General features: G+C 36.3%; 1 protein-coding gene across 1 annotated transcript in view; it reads right to left on the bottom strand.

The window, feature by feature from the left end:
- FNDC1 (fibronectin type III domain containing 1) overlaps positions 1 to 20,571 on the bottom strand; it is a 425,464-nt gene that overhangs the window by 80,109 nt on the left and 324,784 nt on the right. The window contains 2 exon segments of the mRNA XM_053711170.1: positions 9,046 to 9,420; positions 16,384 to 16,495. Of these exon segments, the coding sequence (XP_053567145.1) occupies positions 9,046 to 9,420; positions 16,384 to 16,495 (487 nt within the window).

The raw sequence follows: 20,571 nt of genomic DNA, 5'->3' as shown, positions 1-20,571 counted from the left end.
TGAATGGCTGATGGCTGTCACATGGTACGTGTATGCATTTGTGATTGGCTGATGGCTGTCACATGGTAATAGGGGGAGTGGAAAATGACAACTTAAAATTGTCAGAAAAAAAAATCTACTACTCATTTGAAGTGCTATTGCATTGTCTTGTTGTCTTGCATTTGTTGATTATGCAAATCTACTGTGTTGACTGGTCCTTTAATGAAATGCAAATATTCATGTCATTTTCACAAAATGAATATATAAACAAATGCACCATAAAATTAAAAAGTAAACAAAGAAATACTGTTAAAATTCATCAGTATTCATTTGTTTCCTTTAAATTTGTTAGGGGTTAAAAATACTTACGCCTGGAGAGCAGCTTTAATTTCGACCCTTCTTCACAGAACCCTGGGAAATGCTAATAGGAGGTTTAGCATGGCGAATCCCAGAGCCTGCACTTTAGGCGAAAGCCCTTTAGCGCAAGCCCTGGGGTCTACCGCACTAAGCCTCCTATCAGGCTCTGTGAAGAAAGGTCAGGATTAGCGCGGCCCTCCAGGGCCCTAGTGGTAAGTATGTGTGTCACTACAGGTGAACAACAAACAAGAGGGTTAGGATTACCTCTACTTTTCTTTAGCTTTTCTACCCTTCCCTACTATCTTTTTATGATTATATTTATTTTTTTCCCTTTCCCCTAAAAATCTCTACTATATTGATAACCTGTTTATACTCCGATACAGATAATTTGCTAAACTTGTATATGTGCAGAATTGTCTAGATTTAGATAGACTATCTAGATTTTTTCCCTGATATATGAATTTTCCATTAATTTGTCTCTGATATTATGTCATTTTAAGCATCTCTTCTGTAATTACTTCGTCTATAGGCCTCACTCATAAATGTAGATTTTAACAAGGGGATTTACTGAAGTATAATGTTAATATTGACCAACATTTATCACTTTTGTTTGTTTATTTGTATTGTAATTATTGATTATATCTTGCATTTCTTTTAAAATAAAAAAAAATAAAAAAAAAACTATTGAAGAAAAAAAAAAGCTACACTGCTTTAATAGAAAATCTGGTATAGAACAGGAATACTTACAAATACATTCAGTCTTTTTTGCTTTTCCCCCTCTCTTTTCTAAAACAAGAGTAGAGAGTTTGAAATACTTCCCAGCTTTTAGCCAAAAAAGAAAAACAACCTGCTTAGGGTGTGTTCTCTTGTATATTAATTAACAAGCTAATTAAAGGTGATTGCAAAGGGTATAGTGTGAAATAAATTGCAGCATCTACAAAAAAAACTGATAAATGTAAAAAATATGCTTTAAAAGAAAGAAATAATCATTAGAAATAGGGCAAAACACTCAACATAAAGTGAAAAACCCATTACAGTATATACAAGAACAAAATTGGTTCTCTCAATAATTTCCCTTTTCTCTTTTTTTATTTTTCAGAGAAAAATAATAAAATACAGCTCCTAATACTAAACAGTAATATATATATATATATATATATATATATATATATATATAATATATATATATATATACACATTTCTAACTAATGGTAAAGCTGCAAAAAGCCTATGCAGGTTAAAGGCATAGGGGTAGATTTATCATAGTGCGAGCGGACATGATACAATGTAGTGTATCATGTCCGCCGCACATCGATAAATGCCGACAGCATACAGCAGGGGGTGTCAATCAACCCGATTGTATTCGATCGGGTTGATTTCTATCCGCTGCCTCAGAGTAGGCGGACAAGTTATGGAGCAGCGGTCATTAGACCGCTGCTTCATAACGTCTGTTTCCGGCGAGCCTGAAGTCTCGCGCAGAAACAGGGGCATCAAGCGTTATTCGGAGCTTGATAATTCGGCCCCATAATGTGCACAATAGGACTTAGGTATGTAAGAAAAACAGAATATGAACTATTATACTGCGCAAATTTTTTTTATGAGGACAGACAAAATAAACTTAGCTTAATTCTCAGATAAAAAAGGAATGAAATGAAAACTTGTTGCAAGATTTTTTTTTTAAATAAAACTTAGTGAGTCCTGAATCCTTAGCAGGAAATTCATATTTTAATAGCAATATCCGGCTCAGGAGACCGAAAGTGAAGCAGACATAAGCCAAGACAAAGATTTAAAAAGCTAATCGCAGAAATTAAATAAAAGTCTAGCAAAAATACAAGGCTATAGTACTATTGTGAGAAAGAAAGGGCTTGCTTTCTAGGTCCAAAGCCTCCTTAAAGGGACACTAAACCCACATTTTTTTCTTCCATGGTTCAGATAGAGCATGCAATTTTAAGCAACTTTCTAATTTACTCCTATTATCAATTTTTCTTTTTTCTCTTGCTATCTTTATTTAAAAAGCAGTAATGTAATGCATAGGAGCCAGACCATTTTGGTTGAGAACCTGGGTTATGCTTGCTTATTGGTGGCTAAATGTCAGCCACCAATAAGCAAGCGCTATCCATGGTGCTGAACCTAAGATGGGCTGGCTGCTAAGCTTTACATTCTTGCTTTTTTTTTATTGTTTTTATTGAGGCTGGTAGCAAGTACAATAACAAACAGTTCATCAAAAAGGAAGAGAGGTACATCAGGTATCATTGTATTATGACAACAAAATACACAAGGAGAACTTTTTCATACCATGTGTCATGGCATATCTGAAGAGCTAACTACTCAAAGAACAATGTACTGTACTAAGTAAATATATGGTAATGAAACCTCATTTTATATGAATGATAAATTCCTCCATGCCTTCAGAAGGACACTCATGGGCCTAAAAGAGTAAAAATGACCCAGGGGAGGAAAGCGAATGATAAAAAACGGTCACTCTTGGACCTATGAAATAGTAAATAGTAAACTAGCAAACATTGCATACAAAAGCATAGCCCAAAATGTGATATTCTTATACACAACCCTTAAAATATCTCTAAAGCTTGGTGGAAGAGTAAAAACGGAGTCAACATCAATCTGGGAAGCCCTCCTAAAGGAACTGCAAGCTTGTAGTGACTGTTGGTCTGGCCACTCATGGACCTCCTGAATAATTGTTAAATATTATATAATGATTATAGTAACTGTTCAGCTGCACATGGAACTATCATGACAAACTTAGATATGCTCTGTGGGATGGGCAGTAAAAGAGCTGAATGCCCTTTTAAGGGCAATGTCCATACAAATGCCCCTTTAGAGGCAATGGGTAGCTTAGGTTTTTTTTATACTTAGGTTTTTTTTTTATTTTGGGGGGTTGGTTGGGTGGGGGGGACTTTGTAATTTTTTTGTAGGTAAAAAAGCTGTTTAACTTAGGGCAATGCCCTACAAAAGGCCATTTTAAGGGCTATTGGTAGTTTATTGTTAGGTTAGGTGGTGTTTTTATTTTGGGGGGGCTTTTTTATTTTTATAGGGCTATTAGATTAGGTGTATTTTTTATTATTTTGGATAATTTAGTTTATTATTATTTGTAATCTTAGATTTTTCTTATTTTTCGTAATGTTAGTGTTTATTATTTTTTGTAATGTTATTTTTTTTTTGTTTTTTTTGTAGTGTTAGGGTTATTTAATATTGTAATGTTAGTTTTTTTATTTTTCGTTTATTATATTTATTTAAAATAGTAATGTTAGTTTAATTTATAGTTTAAACTTAGCTTTTTTTATTTCACAGTTAAGTTTTTATTTATTTAAAGATAGTTATATTGTAAGTTTCATTTAAAATAAGGGGTTTTTAGATTTAGGGGTTAATAGTTTAATTTAGTGTGTTGTGATGTGGGGGGCCAGCGGTTTAAGGGTTAATAGGTTTTGTTTATTAGTACCGATGTGGGGGGCTGGCGGTTTAGGGGTTAATCATTTTATTTAGTGTCGGTAATGTCGGGGGCAGCAGATTAGGGGTTTTTAGACTAGGGGGTTTATGTTAGGGTGTTAGGTTTAAACGCAACTTTCTTTTCTCCATAGACATCAATGGGGTTGCGTTACGGCGATCTCCATTCCGCAACCGCAGGTGTTAATCATTTTTATTCTAACACTTTCTCCCCATTGATGTCTATAGGGGAAAGCATGCACGAGCACGTAAACTCAGCCCTTGGCTTTTGTGGGGTATAGAGCTTATCGCACCATAACGCACAGCACAAGGAGGTTTTTCAGTAACTTGTAATGGCAGAGCTATGGAAAGTGCAATAACGCTATTTTTTTTGCGTTCTTCACGCACTCGGTTTAGCGCACAACTTGTAATCTAGGTGATTTTGAGTACCCTGTGTTTTTCCTACACTTGTCTGTCACTATACTACTGATATGCACATGAAACACCCTCTTTTGTATATGCTTAGGATCTATCTGAATCAAGAAAGAAAAAAATGTGGTTTCATATCCCTTTAAGTGAATAAGGAATTTCTACAATAAGATACAAAACAACAAGGAAAAACAAACAAGCCCCAGCTATTGGAAAAAAATATCAGAACATTGCACAAATACAAGAATACCAAAAAGGTGTGCATTCTACAACTTACTGGAGACACTTGTCTGCAGTCTAAAATAAATAACTTTTTTATACACTTCTATTAATATTACTTTAATAACAATAATAGATTACTTATAATTAGACTTGTGCGCGGCGAAAAAATTTGTTTCGGATCGATTCGGATGTTTTTGAATTTCGTTTTTGGATCGATTCGGATACATTCGAATGCATTTGTTTCAGATTCATTCGGATTCGAATAAATTCGGATGCATTCGGATGTATTTGGTTCGGATTCGATTCGTAAATTCGGAAGTTCGGTATGTGTTAGGTGGGATGTGCTGTGTATTAGACTAGTATTATGTACTGTAATATTAGGTGTAACCCATAGAAGAGTGATATAACCTAATATACAGTACAATACTAGTGTAATTGTGATTAGTCCATGGCCATCCAAATGTTACGAATAAATCCAAACTAATTCGGATTTATTCGTTAGATTCGGTTCTACGGTAATTCGGAAATTCGAATCGATCCGAATATCCGAATTTGACAAATTCACCCGAATTTAAATTTGGAACGAAACGAAACGCACATGTCTACTTATAATATTCATAACATGGAGAACATACTATATACAGATCTATATGTAATAACTCAGTGAGTAAAAATACTAGGTCCACCCCAGAATATATGTGCAGGTAATAAAAATAAATCATGGGATGATATTCTAATTTAACCCAGTTATGGGGGGGGTGTATGTGATTTTTGGCCAATCTCTATCCATGGTGATGAAGGGAGCATTATTCATTTTTAAGCATGTTCTGACATTTTTGCCTGGATGCTATCTTCTACTTTGGAGTTATTTGTGGACCCTACATCAAACTTAAATAAAAAAAAAAAAAAATTTAATTAAAGGCACACAGGTAGGGATAGGAGTCATAAGTAAGGAAAACACCTTTTTAAATCTTGGATAAACCTAAAACAATAACAATATATTTTCTATTAAATGTACACAAAATGTTAAACTCACCCACTAGTCCACCCCAATTGCGTCTGATATTAACTCATAATACAAGAAAGCAAGCAAATACATAAACACTAGATTGAGATACATTTAGATAGCTTCCATCATATGCACAGGACATGCACTATACATATTTTTAAAAAGTCAGTGAATTGACATTGGAAAATGTTATTGTTGTTACTTGTAATGTTGAGTTTCTATATACTATATATACTAGCATACAGACATAGATAGGGTGAAAGGCAGTTGCTTATTTCTTCCTTTAAGTGAACGAACGTAGCTACTGATACCAATAAGTTTTTGATATTTATTGTGACCCATAATTACCTCACTTTTGACAATAGGTTCTAACTTAAAATATGTAGTAAAGCAATGGAGCTGTCTAGTGTCCAAACATATCCTAAGTTATATTTGGAATGGGGGGAGGAGACAAATGTTTTTTGTAATGCTATGCTCAGATATATTCATTATATTCAGTTATTTGACCATTAAATTAATGATACCTTAATAGTCTGGAGCAGACTGTTGAATACAATAGAACAATTTAAATACAGATGATATGGATAATGGCCCTTAAATTAACATACAGTGTTGAAACGTAGTGTAGCGTTTAGATTTAACTATCTCTACAATAGAAGTGAATCATATAGACTATATAGTAAACAAACTTCAACAAACAGTATTCTATAAGCCGCAAGTGCACGCACAATCAAAAATAAGTACAAAGGACTCAACACCCCCCCCCAAAAAAAAATAGATGCTAACAGAAAATAACTTTTAACCCCAAAAATAAAAAGAAAGGACCTCCAGAGTTTTATACTTATTACCAACAATACTAATAATCCAATAGGGTGAGACATATATTCTTAAAACGTTGGCATTTTGATGGCAGATGAAAGCTTTAAACAAAGTCTTCCAACAAGACACAAGATACAGTTTATATATAAGTGAGGAAACAAAAGATATGCTAACATTCAGTCACTTTGATTAATATTGGAAAAGAAAACCTTTGTTTAAAGGGTCTATACCACGTGGAATGTTATTTTAACCCAGTTGGAGATTTTTGTTGATCTAGTTGTTTAATAAAAAAAAATAATAGTGTTTTAAGAGTATCCACAAGATACAGAAGTCAGATAAGCACTCAAAAAAATCACTATATTCTTTAATTATACAAGTTGGAATTTTCCCCAACTCCTAAAGCATATGAAAAATTCAAAAAAAGTAAGCCGCCAAAATAAAAGTGGAAACACTTTATTCAGCTCATTAAAGCAATGTTTTGGAGGTGCCCTGAAAAGTTGCTTTAAAGTGATTGTAAGTATCTAAAAATAATCTTAAAAACAGGGGCACTTTAATTCATTAAACTTTACAAAGACGCTTCATTTTAAAGTACTTACTATTGCGTTAATGTAAACAGACAGCCATTCCTCCGCCCGCATCTTCTACTATATTGAGCAGATTGATGTTGAATCCGGCTTCCTCCAATCGTTGCGTGCCCGCTTTGGCTTCCACCTCGTGGGGCACGCAACGATTAGAGGAAGCCGGATTCATCATCCATATGCTAAATACAGAAGGAGATGTGGGCGGAAGAACGGCGGTATGCTTACCATAACAAAATGGTAAGTATTTTAAAAAAGAAGCGTCTTTGTAAAGTTTAATGAATTAAAGTGCCCATGTTTTTAAGATATTTTTTTAGATACAGGGCAGTAATTCATTAAAGGGACACTGAACCCAAATTATTTATTTTGTGATTCAGATAGAGCGTGCAATTTTAAGCAACTTTCTAATTTACTCCTATTATCAATTTTTCTTCGTTTTCTTGCTATCTTTAAAAGAAAAAAGAAGGCATCTAAGCTTTTTTTTGGTTGAGGACTCTGGACAACACGTTTTTATTGGTGGATGAATTTATCCACCAATCAGCAAGAACAACCCAGGTTGTTCACCATAAATGGGCCGGCATCTAAACATTCTTGCATTTGAAATAAAGATACCAAGAGAATGAAGAACATTTGCTAATAGGAGTAAATTAGAATGTTGCTTAAAATGTCATGCTCTATCTGAATCACAAAAGAAAAAATTTGGGTTCAGTGTCCCTTTAAACTTTACAATCACTGTAATGAGCTGAATAAAGATATCTACTTTTATTTTTGAAGTGCACCTTAGTTTTTTGGAATTTTTCAAGTGTTTTAAGATTAATTAGTGCACCACCGTTAAAACTAAATTTTTGTTTTACTTTTTCTTTTTTCATTCAGTAAATTTATATTTTTTATCTCCTTATGTGAAATGGATAAGCAATAGATATGTTAGTGCCAATAAATATAATTTGCTTTGACTGACTCATTATTTGTTGATCTCAGGGATTAAGGTTTAAGAGCTTCATAAACTCTGATACAAAATACAATAAATTATTTCCCAACTAAACAAATGGAACTTTTATACAATATATATTACTACCAGATAAGTATACACATTTTTAGATTTGTTTTAATATATTTGTTTAAATTCTTAAGAAAGATTTAGCAGATATAGCTTGTTTTGACGCTTTCATTATTTGTTCATCTTTGGGATTACAGTTTAAGATCTTCATAAACTTTGATACAAAGTAAAATAAATTATTTCCCAACTGAATAAATGAAATTTTTTACAATATATAAATATATATATATATATATATATATATATATATATATATATATATATATATATATATACACTGTATTACTAGATAAATATACGTTTTTAAATTTGTTTTAATACATTTGTTAATATTCTTAAGAAAGATTTAACAAAAAGTTTTTTAAAAAAAACAGAACAACTTCTGAGCTAAATTTGCAACTTTGAAATGTTCTGCTGTATTCCTAATTGTAATTTACACATTTTCAAAAAATTTTGACCCAAAAAACCCTTAGGGGCCGATTTATGTAGCTGCGAATGCAGCTGTTTCCGCTGCTACTTAAAGGGATACTGAACCCAAATTCTTTCTTTCGTAATTCAGATAGAGCATGCAATTTTAAGCAACTTTCTAATTTACTCCTAATATAATTTTTTCTTCATTCTCTTGCTATCTTTATTTGAAAAAGAAGGAATCTAAGCTTTTTTTTTGGTTCAGTCCTCTGGACAGCACTTTTTTATTGGTGGATGAATTTATCCACCAATCAGCAAGGACAACCCAGGTTGCTCACCAAAAATGGGCCGGCATCTAAACTCACATTCTTGCATTTCAAATAAAGATACCAAGAGAATGAAGAACATTTGATAATAGGAGTAAATTAGAGAGTTGCTTAAAATGTCATGCTTTATCTGAATCACAAAAGAAAAAATTTGGGTTCAGTGTCCCTTTAACTCGTTCGTCACCTCTGAAGCGGCAGAAAGCAATCATCCCGATACGGTTGGGATGATTGACACCCCCTGCTTGCGGCCGCAAATCTGCAGGGGGCGGTATTGCACAGGCATTTAACAAGGAATGCTTGTGCAATGATAAATGCCGACAGCGTATGCTGTCGGCATTTATTGGTGTGGGGCCGACATTGATAAATCTTCCACTTAGAGTTAGAACGTGGTTTATGGTGAAACTTTTACAGAATCATTACCTTCTATGTAGCAATCAGGCTTGTCATCAGTTCCCATGATAAGATTTCCTTCCTCATCATACTGTGAATAAGTGCCTGGAGCACAAGTAGGCATTGCTGGTTCTTCCGTAGTTTGTACAAATGTTGTTGGTTCAGAAGTAGTTTGTGTTGTTGTCGGAGGAATGGTGGTGGTAGCAGTTGTAGTGGTCGTAGTAATGGTAGTAGTTATTCTTGTTGTAGGAAGTCTGGTGGTTCTTGCTACTTCAAGACCTCTCAGTGGTCTCCCACCTAAGGTCAACACAGGTTTATCCTGAGCACTTGCAACAGGTTTACTAAATCTTCCATGACCAAACAGAGGTAATCCATCAGGGCTTACAACTGGAGTTCCATTAAGATCTATTATAAAAAAAAAAGAATAGAAATATACAAGGCATTTAAGAGTTTAATTATAGACTTAATGCCGCCTTATTAAATAAAAGTGGAATAGGACTATGATGTATGTAAAGAAGGATTAGCAGTAGAACAAAGTAGCTCTTAAGTTTCATCTTGAATATTGTGCATTTAACTTGAGACCATATCTCCAGAAGGATATACATTATTTGTTCAAAGAAAGCCTAGTAAAATAATACAGGGTCTAAAGAAATTAAACTTGCAAGGAAATACGTCATGAACTTAATAGTGAACAGGAGAGAATGTATCACCGCTCTTCCTTCTTTCCTCATAGGTATTAAAATTATGACCTACTTAGAGACCTTAAAGAAATATTTAAGGAATTGAATAAACATGCAAGTAAAAGAGTATTTCATAAAAGCAAAAACAGAACTAGGAGTCATGATTCCAAGATGGAAGGTAGATTAGCAGAAGTGTTTTTTTAAGGGAGGTTGTTTAATGGAGTAGAGGTCAACAATAGTTTGTAAGAAGATATAGGAGCCGAATTATCAAGCTCCAAATGGAGCTTAATCGCCCTTGTTTCCGACGAGCCTTCAGGCTCGCCGGAAACAGAAGTTAGGAAGCAGCGGTCTAAAGACCGCTGCTCCATAACTTACCCGCCTGCTCTGAGGCGGCGGACGGAAATCAACCCAATTGAATATGATTGGGTTGATTGACACCCCCTGCTTTTATCGATGTGCAGCGGACATGATACTCTAATTCATATCCTGTCTGCTCACACTTTGATAAATATACCCCATACTGTAAAGGAGTTAAATGATGTATGAGATATAGAAACGACAAAGTATAAAAGGGTGCACTCAGTATTAGTTTAGTGCGCTACAACAGGTGCTAGCAGTCCCAGAAAATAATGATTACCATAAGATAAAGAAAGGGCAAAGATACAAAAATAATCCTTCTTAAAGAAGGACAAGACTGCACTTAGTGAAAATTACCACTTTAATGCAAAAAAAGGAGAGCAAACTTGGTCTGCCAATTCCACACTTCAAAAAAATTTAGTATATACAAAACCACATCCTGCACAGAGGAAAATTCAGTAGCATATGTTGATACACACAATTATTCCCCACATGCTAGCATGTACCAGGCCGGCTAAACAGAGAAAGCTCTGGACACTCAAGTGTCAAAAGACATGTTCCGGTTACTGATCCTCCAAATCAGTTCTCCAATCGGCACGAAGAGTAACAGCATGCTTATGTGTGGCTAGAAACAAAGTTCCAAAGATAACGGTTGCGCTACTGAACTGGTAATGCTGCCAATTTAAGTGTATGCAAGACTTTACACCGCTCACTAATCTCTTAGGTACATTCCTTGTTCCAGGTACTCCAAAAAAAGCCTCCTGCTTTCAGGAACCAAGCGGCAGGGCAACGGCTCTTCACTTGCAATGACAAATCTGACGAAGCCCCGTGTCCAGTCCTAAGTGGTAGGGGAGAAACTCGTAATACTGTAGTATTGATGATTTTGCTACTGCTTCCTGCATAGTGAAGAAGTGGTTTGTGCAAGGTTTTGTGGTCAAACATTGCAAGTGAAGAACCGTTGCACTGTCGCTTGGTTCCTGAAAGCGGGAGGCTTTTTTGGAGTAGTTTGGAGAGGTTAGTGAGTGGTGTAAAGTCTTGCATTTAGTCAGCAGCATTACCACTTCAGTAGCACAACTTTTATTTTTGGGACTCTGTTTCTACCTACACCTGAGCATGTTGTTACTCATTGTGCCTGGATTCGATTGGAGAACTGTGCTCTGGAGGATCCGTAACCGGAACATGTCTTTTGACACTTGAGTGCCCGGAGCTATCTCCTCTATATCCATTTAGCCGGCCTGGTACATGCTAGCATGTGGGGGATAATTGTGTGTATCAGCATATGCTACTGAACTCCCCTCTGTACAGGATGTGGTTTTGTATATACTAATATTTTATTGTAGTGTGGTATTGGCAGACCAAGTTTGCTCTGATTTTTTTGCATTAAAGTGGTAATTTTCACTGAGTGCAGCCTTGTCCTTCTTTAGCAAGGATTATTTTTGTATCTTTGCTCTTTCTTTATCTTATGGTAATCACAATGTATGAGGTATCTATTAGACTATGTTTCAGAAAGAAAAATTGGCTAACTTGATAGACCTTCTGGTTCTTATACGGCATCAAATGTATGTTCTGTGTATGTATTGATGATGAGGTGCAGAGCAGTTTGAGAACAGGAAGGAGCTGCAGGTCTCAATGTAACTGTAATACTGTAACTGATAGCTGGGACCACTAAGCAAGCAATCCAGAAGAGTAGTCCAAATACAAGCCAGGGTCAGGATCCAGAAGAGCCAAATATAACCAAGTAACTAAGCATGAGGATCAGGCAGAAGAATAATCCATTAAACAGTTTCGGAAGCCAGCATCCAGGTTAACAGTTAAAAAGGAGCAGGCAAGTGGCAGCATCTAAGAAACACATCAGGAATAAAAAAAATATAAAGGAACATCACAAAATTATGACATCAAAGGCCTTTTAAAACTTCCTGTGGCAATTATTCCACAAGGCTACTTCTAATACTGTCACCACAAATAGCACTACCTTTAGCACAGGTACATAATGTCAGCATGTAAATACACTGCAATCATTTTAGCTCACTGAGCCTTCACAGTAGCGCTAACTCCAGATCTTTCCTCAGGCACCAGCTCAGCAATAGCGTACCATATAGTACTAACTGCACTAACCCAAGGCTTCTTCTTAGCGTGGCTCACAGCAAGCCTTCTAAAATGTGACCTCAGAGCACAACGAGGACCAGGATAAGAGGGAAGTCTTTGATGAAACAGACATAAAAGACAAGGAGCATGGATATTAGTCACAGTTTCCCAAGAAAACTCCTCCAAGCCATAACCCTTCCACTTGATAGTGTACACATGACCATGATCTTTTGGGCACTAGTAAAAGAAGTAGAGGACAATCAAGAGCTGGTGTAGAATGTTTTATACTAGATCAGGTGTCACAGGATGAAACAAACACAAACCTCTTATAAATCATAAAAATTCCAAAGTCTTCCTAATACCTTCAGTGCCAGTAGAGAGGGAATCATGATGATGATCAGCTTACAAAACTTGCAGAAAAAGCTGAGGGGAAAAATCTTACCTTGTAGAATAATTAACCAGAGGTACTAAAATACTTAATTTTATGAATCAAAAGAATCAAGAAATGCCATTTTTTTTTTGCAAAATAGCATCTGGTTGCACATAAGGACTCAACACATCATCTGGAATTCTACACAAAGCATCTGATCTTTTTTGTTCTTTGATCCTGGACAATGTCTGATAACAAAACCTGATAAAGAACAAAGCCCATCATGCCTGCCTGATATGATTGTTATTGAGTGGACAGTACCTTCCAATAAATGCCTCTGTTTTTCCAAAGCCAACTTAACAAGCAACTTGCAGTCTCTGTGGCAATATAGCTCCAATAGCAGCATCCACCTCAAAAAATAAAGGTTTCAGGATGTATGGCTAAACAAGAATTGGTATAGAAGTAAACAAAACCTTATGCTTGTCAAAAGGTGCTGAAAACCTTCCCGAGTTTGAATAAGATTTGTAATAGGTGCACAAATACCTGAAAAAAGGTAAGTTCCTTAAAAAATATTTGCAAACCAAGTAAATCTTTGAACAGTCTGCTTATTGGTAAGAACTGCAAAAATTGCAGACACTTTCTAAGGGTCAATCATGATGTCATTAGTAAACAGGATATAGCCGAAAACATTGCACAGAAAAGAATGAAAATTGGCACTTTGCCAATTTGGCAAATTAATTATTAACTCATAGGGGCCGAATTATCAAGCTCCGAATAGAGCTTGATGCCTCTGTTTCCGCGCGAGCCCTCAGGCTCGCCGGGAACAGCAGTTATGAAGCAGTGGTCTAAAGACCGCTGCTCCATAACTTGTCCGCCTGCTCTGAGGCCGCGGGCATCAATCCGCCCGATCCTATACAAATCTGCAGAGGGCGGCATTGCACAAGTAGTTCAAAAAAACTGCTTGTGCAATGATACATGCCAACAGTGTATGCTTTTAGCATTTATCGATGTGCAGCGGACATGATACGCTATATCGGATCATGTCTGCTCGCACCTTAATAAATAGGCCCCATAATCTGGACAATACAGAGTGTACATGAGTAACATGAGAGTCATAGGAGGGGGAAAATATCAATATATTATCCAGATATTAAAAATATAATTAAAAAGGTCTGAAAATTGGTTATAGTATTACGCAACCCAAAAGGCATGACTAAGTACTCAAAATAAGAATAGCACTCAAAAAGCTGTCTACCATTATTCTCCCTATGCGTACCAGATTTTAAGTCTGACTGAAATAAATCTTGATGAAAATCCAATTTCCATTATCAATCAAAGTAAACCTATTTCTAATAGTGATGTTGTTGAGGGCTCTATATAGGGCTCACATAGGGTCTCAACCCACCATCTTTATTTACCAAAAAAAAACATCCCAGCACTAGCTTTAGAAGTAGTTGGGTGAATTAAATCCTGTAGCCAAATTTTCTTCAATATCTTCCTTAAGTTGCTATAATTTAAGATTGGATAAAAGAAATATCTTCCCAAAAGGAATCAGTGGAGTCAGAGCCAAATAAAAAGGGCAATTATAGGGATACCTACAAGGGAATTGATCTGCAGATTTCTTTTCAAATGCATCATAAAGTATTGATACACCAGCAGAATAGATTCAAGCGTATCCTGTAGAATATTCAGAAATGCTACAGGTAATAACCCTGAGAAATAAAATATATGTTCCAATTTATCAAGGGTTTATGCAATCTAAGAGAGGGTAGGCCATGAATCAGAGAAAACAAAGGGAAAGCCACACTATACAACTTTAGAGTCTCTTTATGTCCTATGTCCTATGCCTATGGTGACAGATACAGGAACATTCTCGTTCAGAAGAGAATCACACTTCATAGGACTGCCATCAGCAACGAGTAGATGAAAAGGGCTAGCTCTAGGCCATAAGGGAACTTCAATATTGGCTGCCAAGTAGGAATCTAGAAAACACAAACAGACATTTGCCCCAGAATCAATGATTGCCTCTGTCTTTATAATGCTTTTGTATCTACTGTAAGGAAACAGCAACAGAAATATGACAAAGCTGCAACAGAGGAGGTATTAAGAAATGAAAACTGTAGGAACAACTTTACATTTTTTATCTTTTATCTTTAGTGTAATAGGGTAGATTTATAGAAAATGGCTAGCTTTAAAACAGTAAAAATACGTGCTCAACTTTCTATGCTTAGCATGTTTAGTAACATAATTATCTACAGGACATCTACCTTGATGAAGACTTATCAGAGCAATTTGAACAGAAGAGACACTTTGAGGGTCATCATATAGTATGCTCATTGAACTTACAATAGAGTCCCATGTGTCAAACTCATTGATTATGTGGCTATAAGGCTTGGAACTGCTGTATGTAACCCCAAACTTCTCTGGTAGAGTCCAATATTTTGTAGTTCTGCAGAGAATGATAAAGCTGAAGCAGAAGAAGTAGCAGGAGTCCCTACAGCATTTGAGGACTGAGCCTGTAACTCTTCAACCCTCTGCAGCAAATTCAACTGGGAAGCCTGTGGTGCTTGCATGATATCCATTTATGCAGAATGTTGAATGTTGCTGAGATAAAGTACTGATAACACCCAACATCTCTGCTAGATTTATCTGTAGTTGGTTATTATATAAGGTTAACTAAGAGTTATCTTATTTAGACCCTGAAGCCTACCGAGCAGGATATACGGTGCAGTTCAGGTATTGAAACAAGCTGCAGGTCTCAAAGTAACAAAAACACTGGAACTGATTTTTAAAGTAGTACAAATATAAGCCAAGGCCAGGAACCAAAAGAGCCAAATATAACCAGGCAACTAATCAAGGGCAGAAGGATAATCCAATAAACAGTCACTGGCCATGTTAGCAGTCCAAGACAAGCAACGGTACAAAGGAGTGGCCAAGTAGCAGGGTCCAAGAAACAACCAGGATATATAAAGCAGGAACATCAGGGTCTTCATGACAGAATAACCAAGCACAGAATCACAGGTTTTTAAAACTTCTGGTGTAACCTCTGGTATCAATTCTTCTGCAAAGCTACTTCTGACACTGTTGCCACAAATATCACTATCTTTAGCACAGGTACCATTGTCAGTGTGAACGTCTACAGTGCTAATTTTAGCGCACCCAGCCTCTATAATAGCGCTAACTCCAGATGTCTTCTCAGGCACCAGTTTAGCAATAGTGCACCTATAGTACCAGCACCTTACTTGTTTGGTCTACCTTCTGATTGTCTGCAATAATGCTCCACACTGGCTTCCTGCCAGTAATAACTTAGCTCTTGTGTTATATCTAATAATCTGTCTAAAAATACAATATTATTATCAACAAGTGAGCATTGCCCATTATATTGTTTTTCACTCATATATTAGGGGTGCAGTCAAGTTGGACCATGGGCAGAGAACAGGGTGTGTCATCAAAACAGTTAGTGTAGTGTGGGGGCTTGGCTAGGTAGTCTAGAAGCATGGTTGGACATTCCTAGGGTTCCTTTGCTCTACATTTTTAAAATCAGGACATATATTGGAATGAGAGAGGAAGGAGAGACATTGTGACACAGCTCCCAAACTGGGACCATCTAGGAAAATACAGAATAGTTGGGAGCATTGATACTTTACTCCAAAACATGAGCAAACTCTGTGTGCACCACTTTTTTAATGGCTTGGGTTAAACATATGTGCACTTCTATACTGGTTTACTTATTACAGGGAACCCTGTGAGCAGTCAAAAAGTAATTTAGGATGTGAATCATACAGAAAGTTAATAATCATAAATAAGCATATTGGTTAAGATATATAATTAAAACAGAACAGACACAAATGTATATTAAGGAAAGTAATAACTTACCAACAATGGTCCGACCATCTCCCCCTAGCCGTATACGCAGAGGCTTCCCCTGGGAATCCTGAAGATACCTTCCTTCAGTGTTTAAAACTAATCCACGATTCAGATCTACAACCTGAAATTAAACAAGTATTAAACAATAGAATAATCAACACTTTTTTTCAGTAACAACGAACCACTTTAGATTGCTATAAAAAGACCAAATTATTAAATATATATTCAATTTTATATATATATATATATATATATATATATACTGTATATATATAAAATTATATATATTTAATACACATATATATTCAAGTAGGTCACAATAATAAAACTAAGTTCTTACTATTAATTAAACTGACTATTCTTCTATGTGACTTGAAAATCATTTAAGAACGCTATCACTTAATATATTTTGTGATAATATCTTAAGAAAGAAGATTGGTGACATTTTTATTGTATTCATCTGCATAAGACCTTCATCTGTTTATTTAAACCAGTGATGGCCAACATCCTAACACATGGGGGCCACAGATCAATACTTTAGAAGCCTTATTAGCCCCTTGAGTGCTAACGACGGCTCTGAGCCATCGTAGAGTTTCCCACTCGATGGTTAAGAGCCGTCGCTAGCACTCTCCCACCTTGAGGGAGATCTGGGGGCTTGTATAGTGACAGGCATTGCCGGGGCTTCACGTTTTGCATAGTGACGTCACGCGCAATAACATGATGACGTCACCGCGTAACTTTATTAAAAAAAAGACAATGGACAGTATAGGGAAAGGGGGCATGCTGCTTAGAAGCCTGTATCTCAGGCATCTAAGCAGCTACAGACCCCTAAGACCTACCGTTGGAAAGGTAATTGCCTAACCTTTCAAATGGTATAAGTCTTGGGGATCTGAAAGAAGAAAAGAAAAAAGTTAAAGTTTTTTTTTTTTTTTTTTTAATTAAAATAAAAAAAAATCTCAAATCAGATCAGCACCCAGGTGGGAAAGTGCTTAGCACTCAAATGATTAAAGGGATATGAAACACAATTTGTTCCCCTTCATGATTCAGATTATGTGATTTTAAATACTTTTTCATTTGACATCTATTATCTAATTTGTTTTATTCTCTTGGTATCCTTTGTTGAAAAGGATACATAGGTAGGCTCAGGAGCTGCTGATGATTGGTAGCTGCATTTTTAGGATAGGGATTTTTTTTTAGTTTTTTTTTTTTTTCTCCTAAAAGAGCTGATTAACTTTAGGGCAATGCCCTACCAAATTTTTTTTAGGATTGGGATTTTTTGGGCAGCAAAATAACTCTAGGCACTGCCATATCAAATTTAGTATAGGCATAACTGTGGGTCCTTATTTTTGGTACCTTTGTTTTTTATTTCTGTAATTTTTAATTTTTTTGTAAATGTAGTCTTTCTTTGGTAACTTATAAGGGGTTTTAGCTTAGAGGTAGGGGTTAGGTGTTAGGAAGTTTAGCATAGGGGTAGTTTGCGATAGAAGGTTGTGGCAGTGTAGGTGTTAATAGGTTAGTGGGTATTAGCAGTATAAGGATGGAGTAATGTAGGGGTTGTTTGCAGTGGGCTATTGGAGGTAGGTGTTAATAGGTTAGGAAGTGTTTTACAGTGCGCTATTGGTGGTACAGGGGATAACAGGTTATAAAGTTTATTGTGGTTGGCGATTAGCCGGTATAGGGGTTGATAGTTTAGAAAGTTTATAGCAGTACACTATTGGTGGAACAGGAGATAATAGGTTATAAAGTTTATTGTGGTGGGCGATTAGCGGTATAGGGGTTAATAGTTTAGAAAGTTTATAGCAGTGCACTATTGGTGGTACAGGAGATAATAGGTTATAAAGTTTATTGTGGTGGGCTATTGGCAGTATAAGTTTATTGCATTGGGCTATTGACATATTAGTAGGGTGACCATATTGCCGCTTTAAAAAGGGACACATATGAAAAATGCATATGTCAGGGTTCTTATACAAAACATTTCTTTAAACAGCCCTGAAAACAGCCCTGCCATATCTATTTTTCACATGTGTCCCTTTTTAAAGCGGCAATATGGTCACCCTACATATTAGGGGTTAATAGGTTAAGAAGTTTACTGCAATGGGCTATTGGCGGTTTAGGGGTTAGTTCGTGCAGGGTTAGTTTGTGGTGGTGGGTTATGAAGGTTTAGGGGTACATAGGTATAGTTATTAGACTGTGTGCTATATTTAAAAGGGATCCTTTACTTTACATCGCCAATGCTGCCCCCCATTGTGATGCATATTAAAATGCCCCTCTGCGATGCTGCCTTTGAAGAGTAATTTTTGCACTTTTGAATATTTTGCCAGCATTGGATGCCTTTTAAATATATATCGCCGCCTGGCAGCACTTTGATCATCTGGGCCTTTGTGTGGAATTGTGTGTGTGTCTGTGATGCCACTAGTAAAGTCAATGATGATGTCAATAAAAGATCCCAAGGGGGTGGAGCAAGTTAAGTTTTGAATTTCCTTGTCTTTTTAATGTTTAACACCTTAAATTGTTGCACTTAAGTGAGTTTTTTGTCAAATAAATTTCCTTGTTTTTCCCCCCTCAAAAAACTTATAACAAAAATGCACATGGAAAGTATATCCAACATTTATCATTATCATAGACGACTACTGGAGAAAGGTTCAGTAAGGTAAATGTGTTTATGCCCATATTTCCTTTTCATTTTTACAGAGAGAAAATAAAGAGATGACCCTGCAGTGATGACCAGCTAGTGGTTTGCAGGCAGCCATTTCTGTCAAATTTACAACTAGGCCTAGCAATGGCAAGCAGCTCATGGCCTTGGGGTGGCAAGTGGGTCAGGGGTCACTCCTCCTATTATTCTTAATGTTACAATAAACAAATTAAGATTATAATATAAAATATTTAGTTACACATAACAAAAAAACATTGGAATAAACTTTCATTGTGGATTTTGTCCCCCTTTCATGTAATTTTGAAATATTAGCTCTCCCCTGAGTAATACCAGTGCACGCTAATGTGCGCTGGGATTACAAGTTAAGCGCAAAGCGAACGCGAGCTTGTGTTCGTATTGCTAGAAAGCATTGCTTGCACAAGAGCACACTTCCATAAGATCCAATGGGAGCCTTGCTATGATACCGTCAGAGACAGCACAGAACCGAAGCGCATGTGGCAGCCATCAGCCAATCACAAATGCATACACATGCATTCTGTAAATTCTTGCACATGCTCAGTAGCAGTTGGTCACCCAAAAAGTCTAAATATAAAGAGTATATGTACATTTTGTTAATGGAAGGAAATTGGATAGTTGAAATTTCCTGCTCTATCTGAATAATGAAAGTTTAATTTTGACTTGAGTGTTCTTTTATCCGTAGAGACAACTTATTCATGCTTATAATCAGTAAAAATAAACTAATACACTGCCATTTGCTGCTGTGCTGCTGCCATTTTGCAGATCCCACTAGGCAGGATATTTGACAAGAGCTGATTGGCTGTAACATACGCAGTTACTGTTTGCAGAGCCCTGATGGGGGAATTGTAGGGAATTGTAGTTTCCATGTTTAATAGCCTCTACACTGGGCACGTTATTGTAAAATTGAGGAATTCCTCCACCGCCATGTAACAGCCAATCAGTACTTGGCAAATATCCTGTCGAGTGCTATCTGTGAAAATGCTGTGCTGCTGAAATGTGTTCAGTCTTTACATATGATGTTCCCTTCCTATTAATGCATCACTCATAGGGGCGGGCCTTGACAAACAATGCAAATGTCTTAAAGGGACAGTAAAGTCATAATTAGACATTTTTGGTTTAGACAGAGCATACAATTTTAAACAACTTTGCAATTTACTGCTATTATTTAATTTGCTTCCTTCTCTTTATCTATGAAAGCTCAGGAGCAGCAAAGAACCTAACTGCTGATTGGTGGCTGCATATATATATATATTGATTGTCATTGGCTCACCCATGTGTTCAGTTAGAACCCAGTAGTGCATTGCTGCTCATTCAACAAATGATACCAAGGGAATGAAGGAAATGAGATAATAGAAGTAAACTGGAAAGTATGTTCTACCTAAATCATGAAAGAAAAATTTTGGGGCCAATTTATCACGGCCCGAATGTGCCTCAATGTTACTGTTTCCACGCGAGCCTTCAGGCTCCAGAAACAGGAGTTAAGAAGCAGCGGTCTTAAGACCGCTGCTCCTTAACTTGTCCGCTTC

This window comes from Bombina bombina, chromosome 4 (assembly GCF_027579735.1).
Source record: "Bombina bombina isolate aBomBom1 chromosome 4, aBomBom1.pri, whole genome shotgun sequence".
In the NCBI taxonomy this organism is placed as follows: domain Eukaryota; kingdom Metazoa; phylum Chordata; class Amphibia; order Anura; family Bombinatoridae; genus Bombina; species Bombina bombina.
This window is presented reverse-complemented; position numbering and strand designations above follow the sequence as displayed.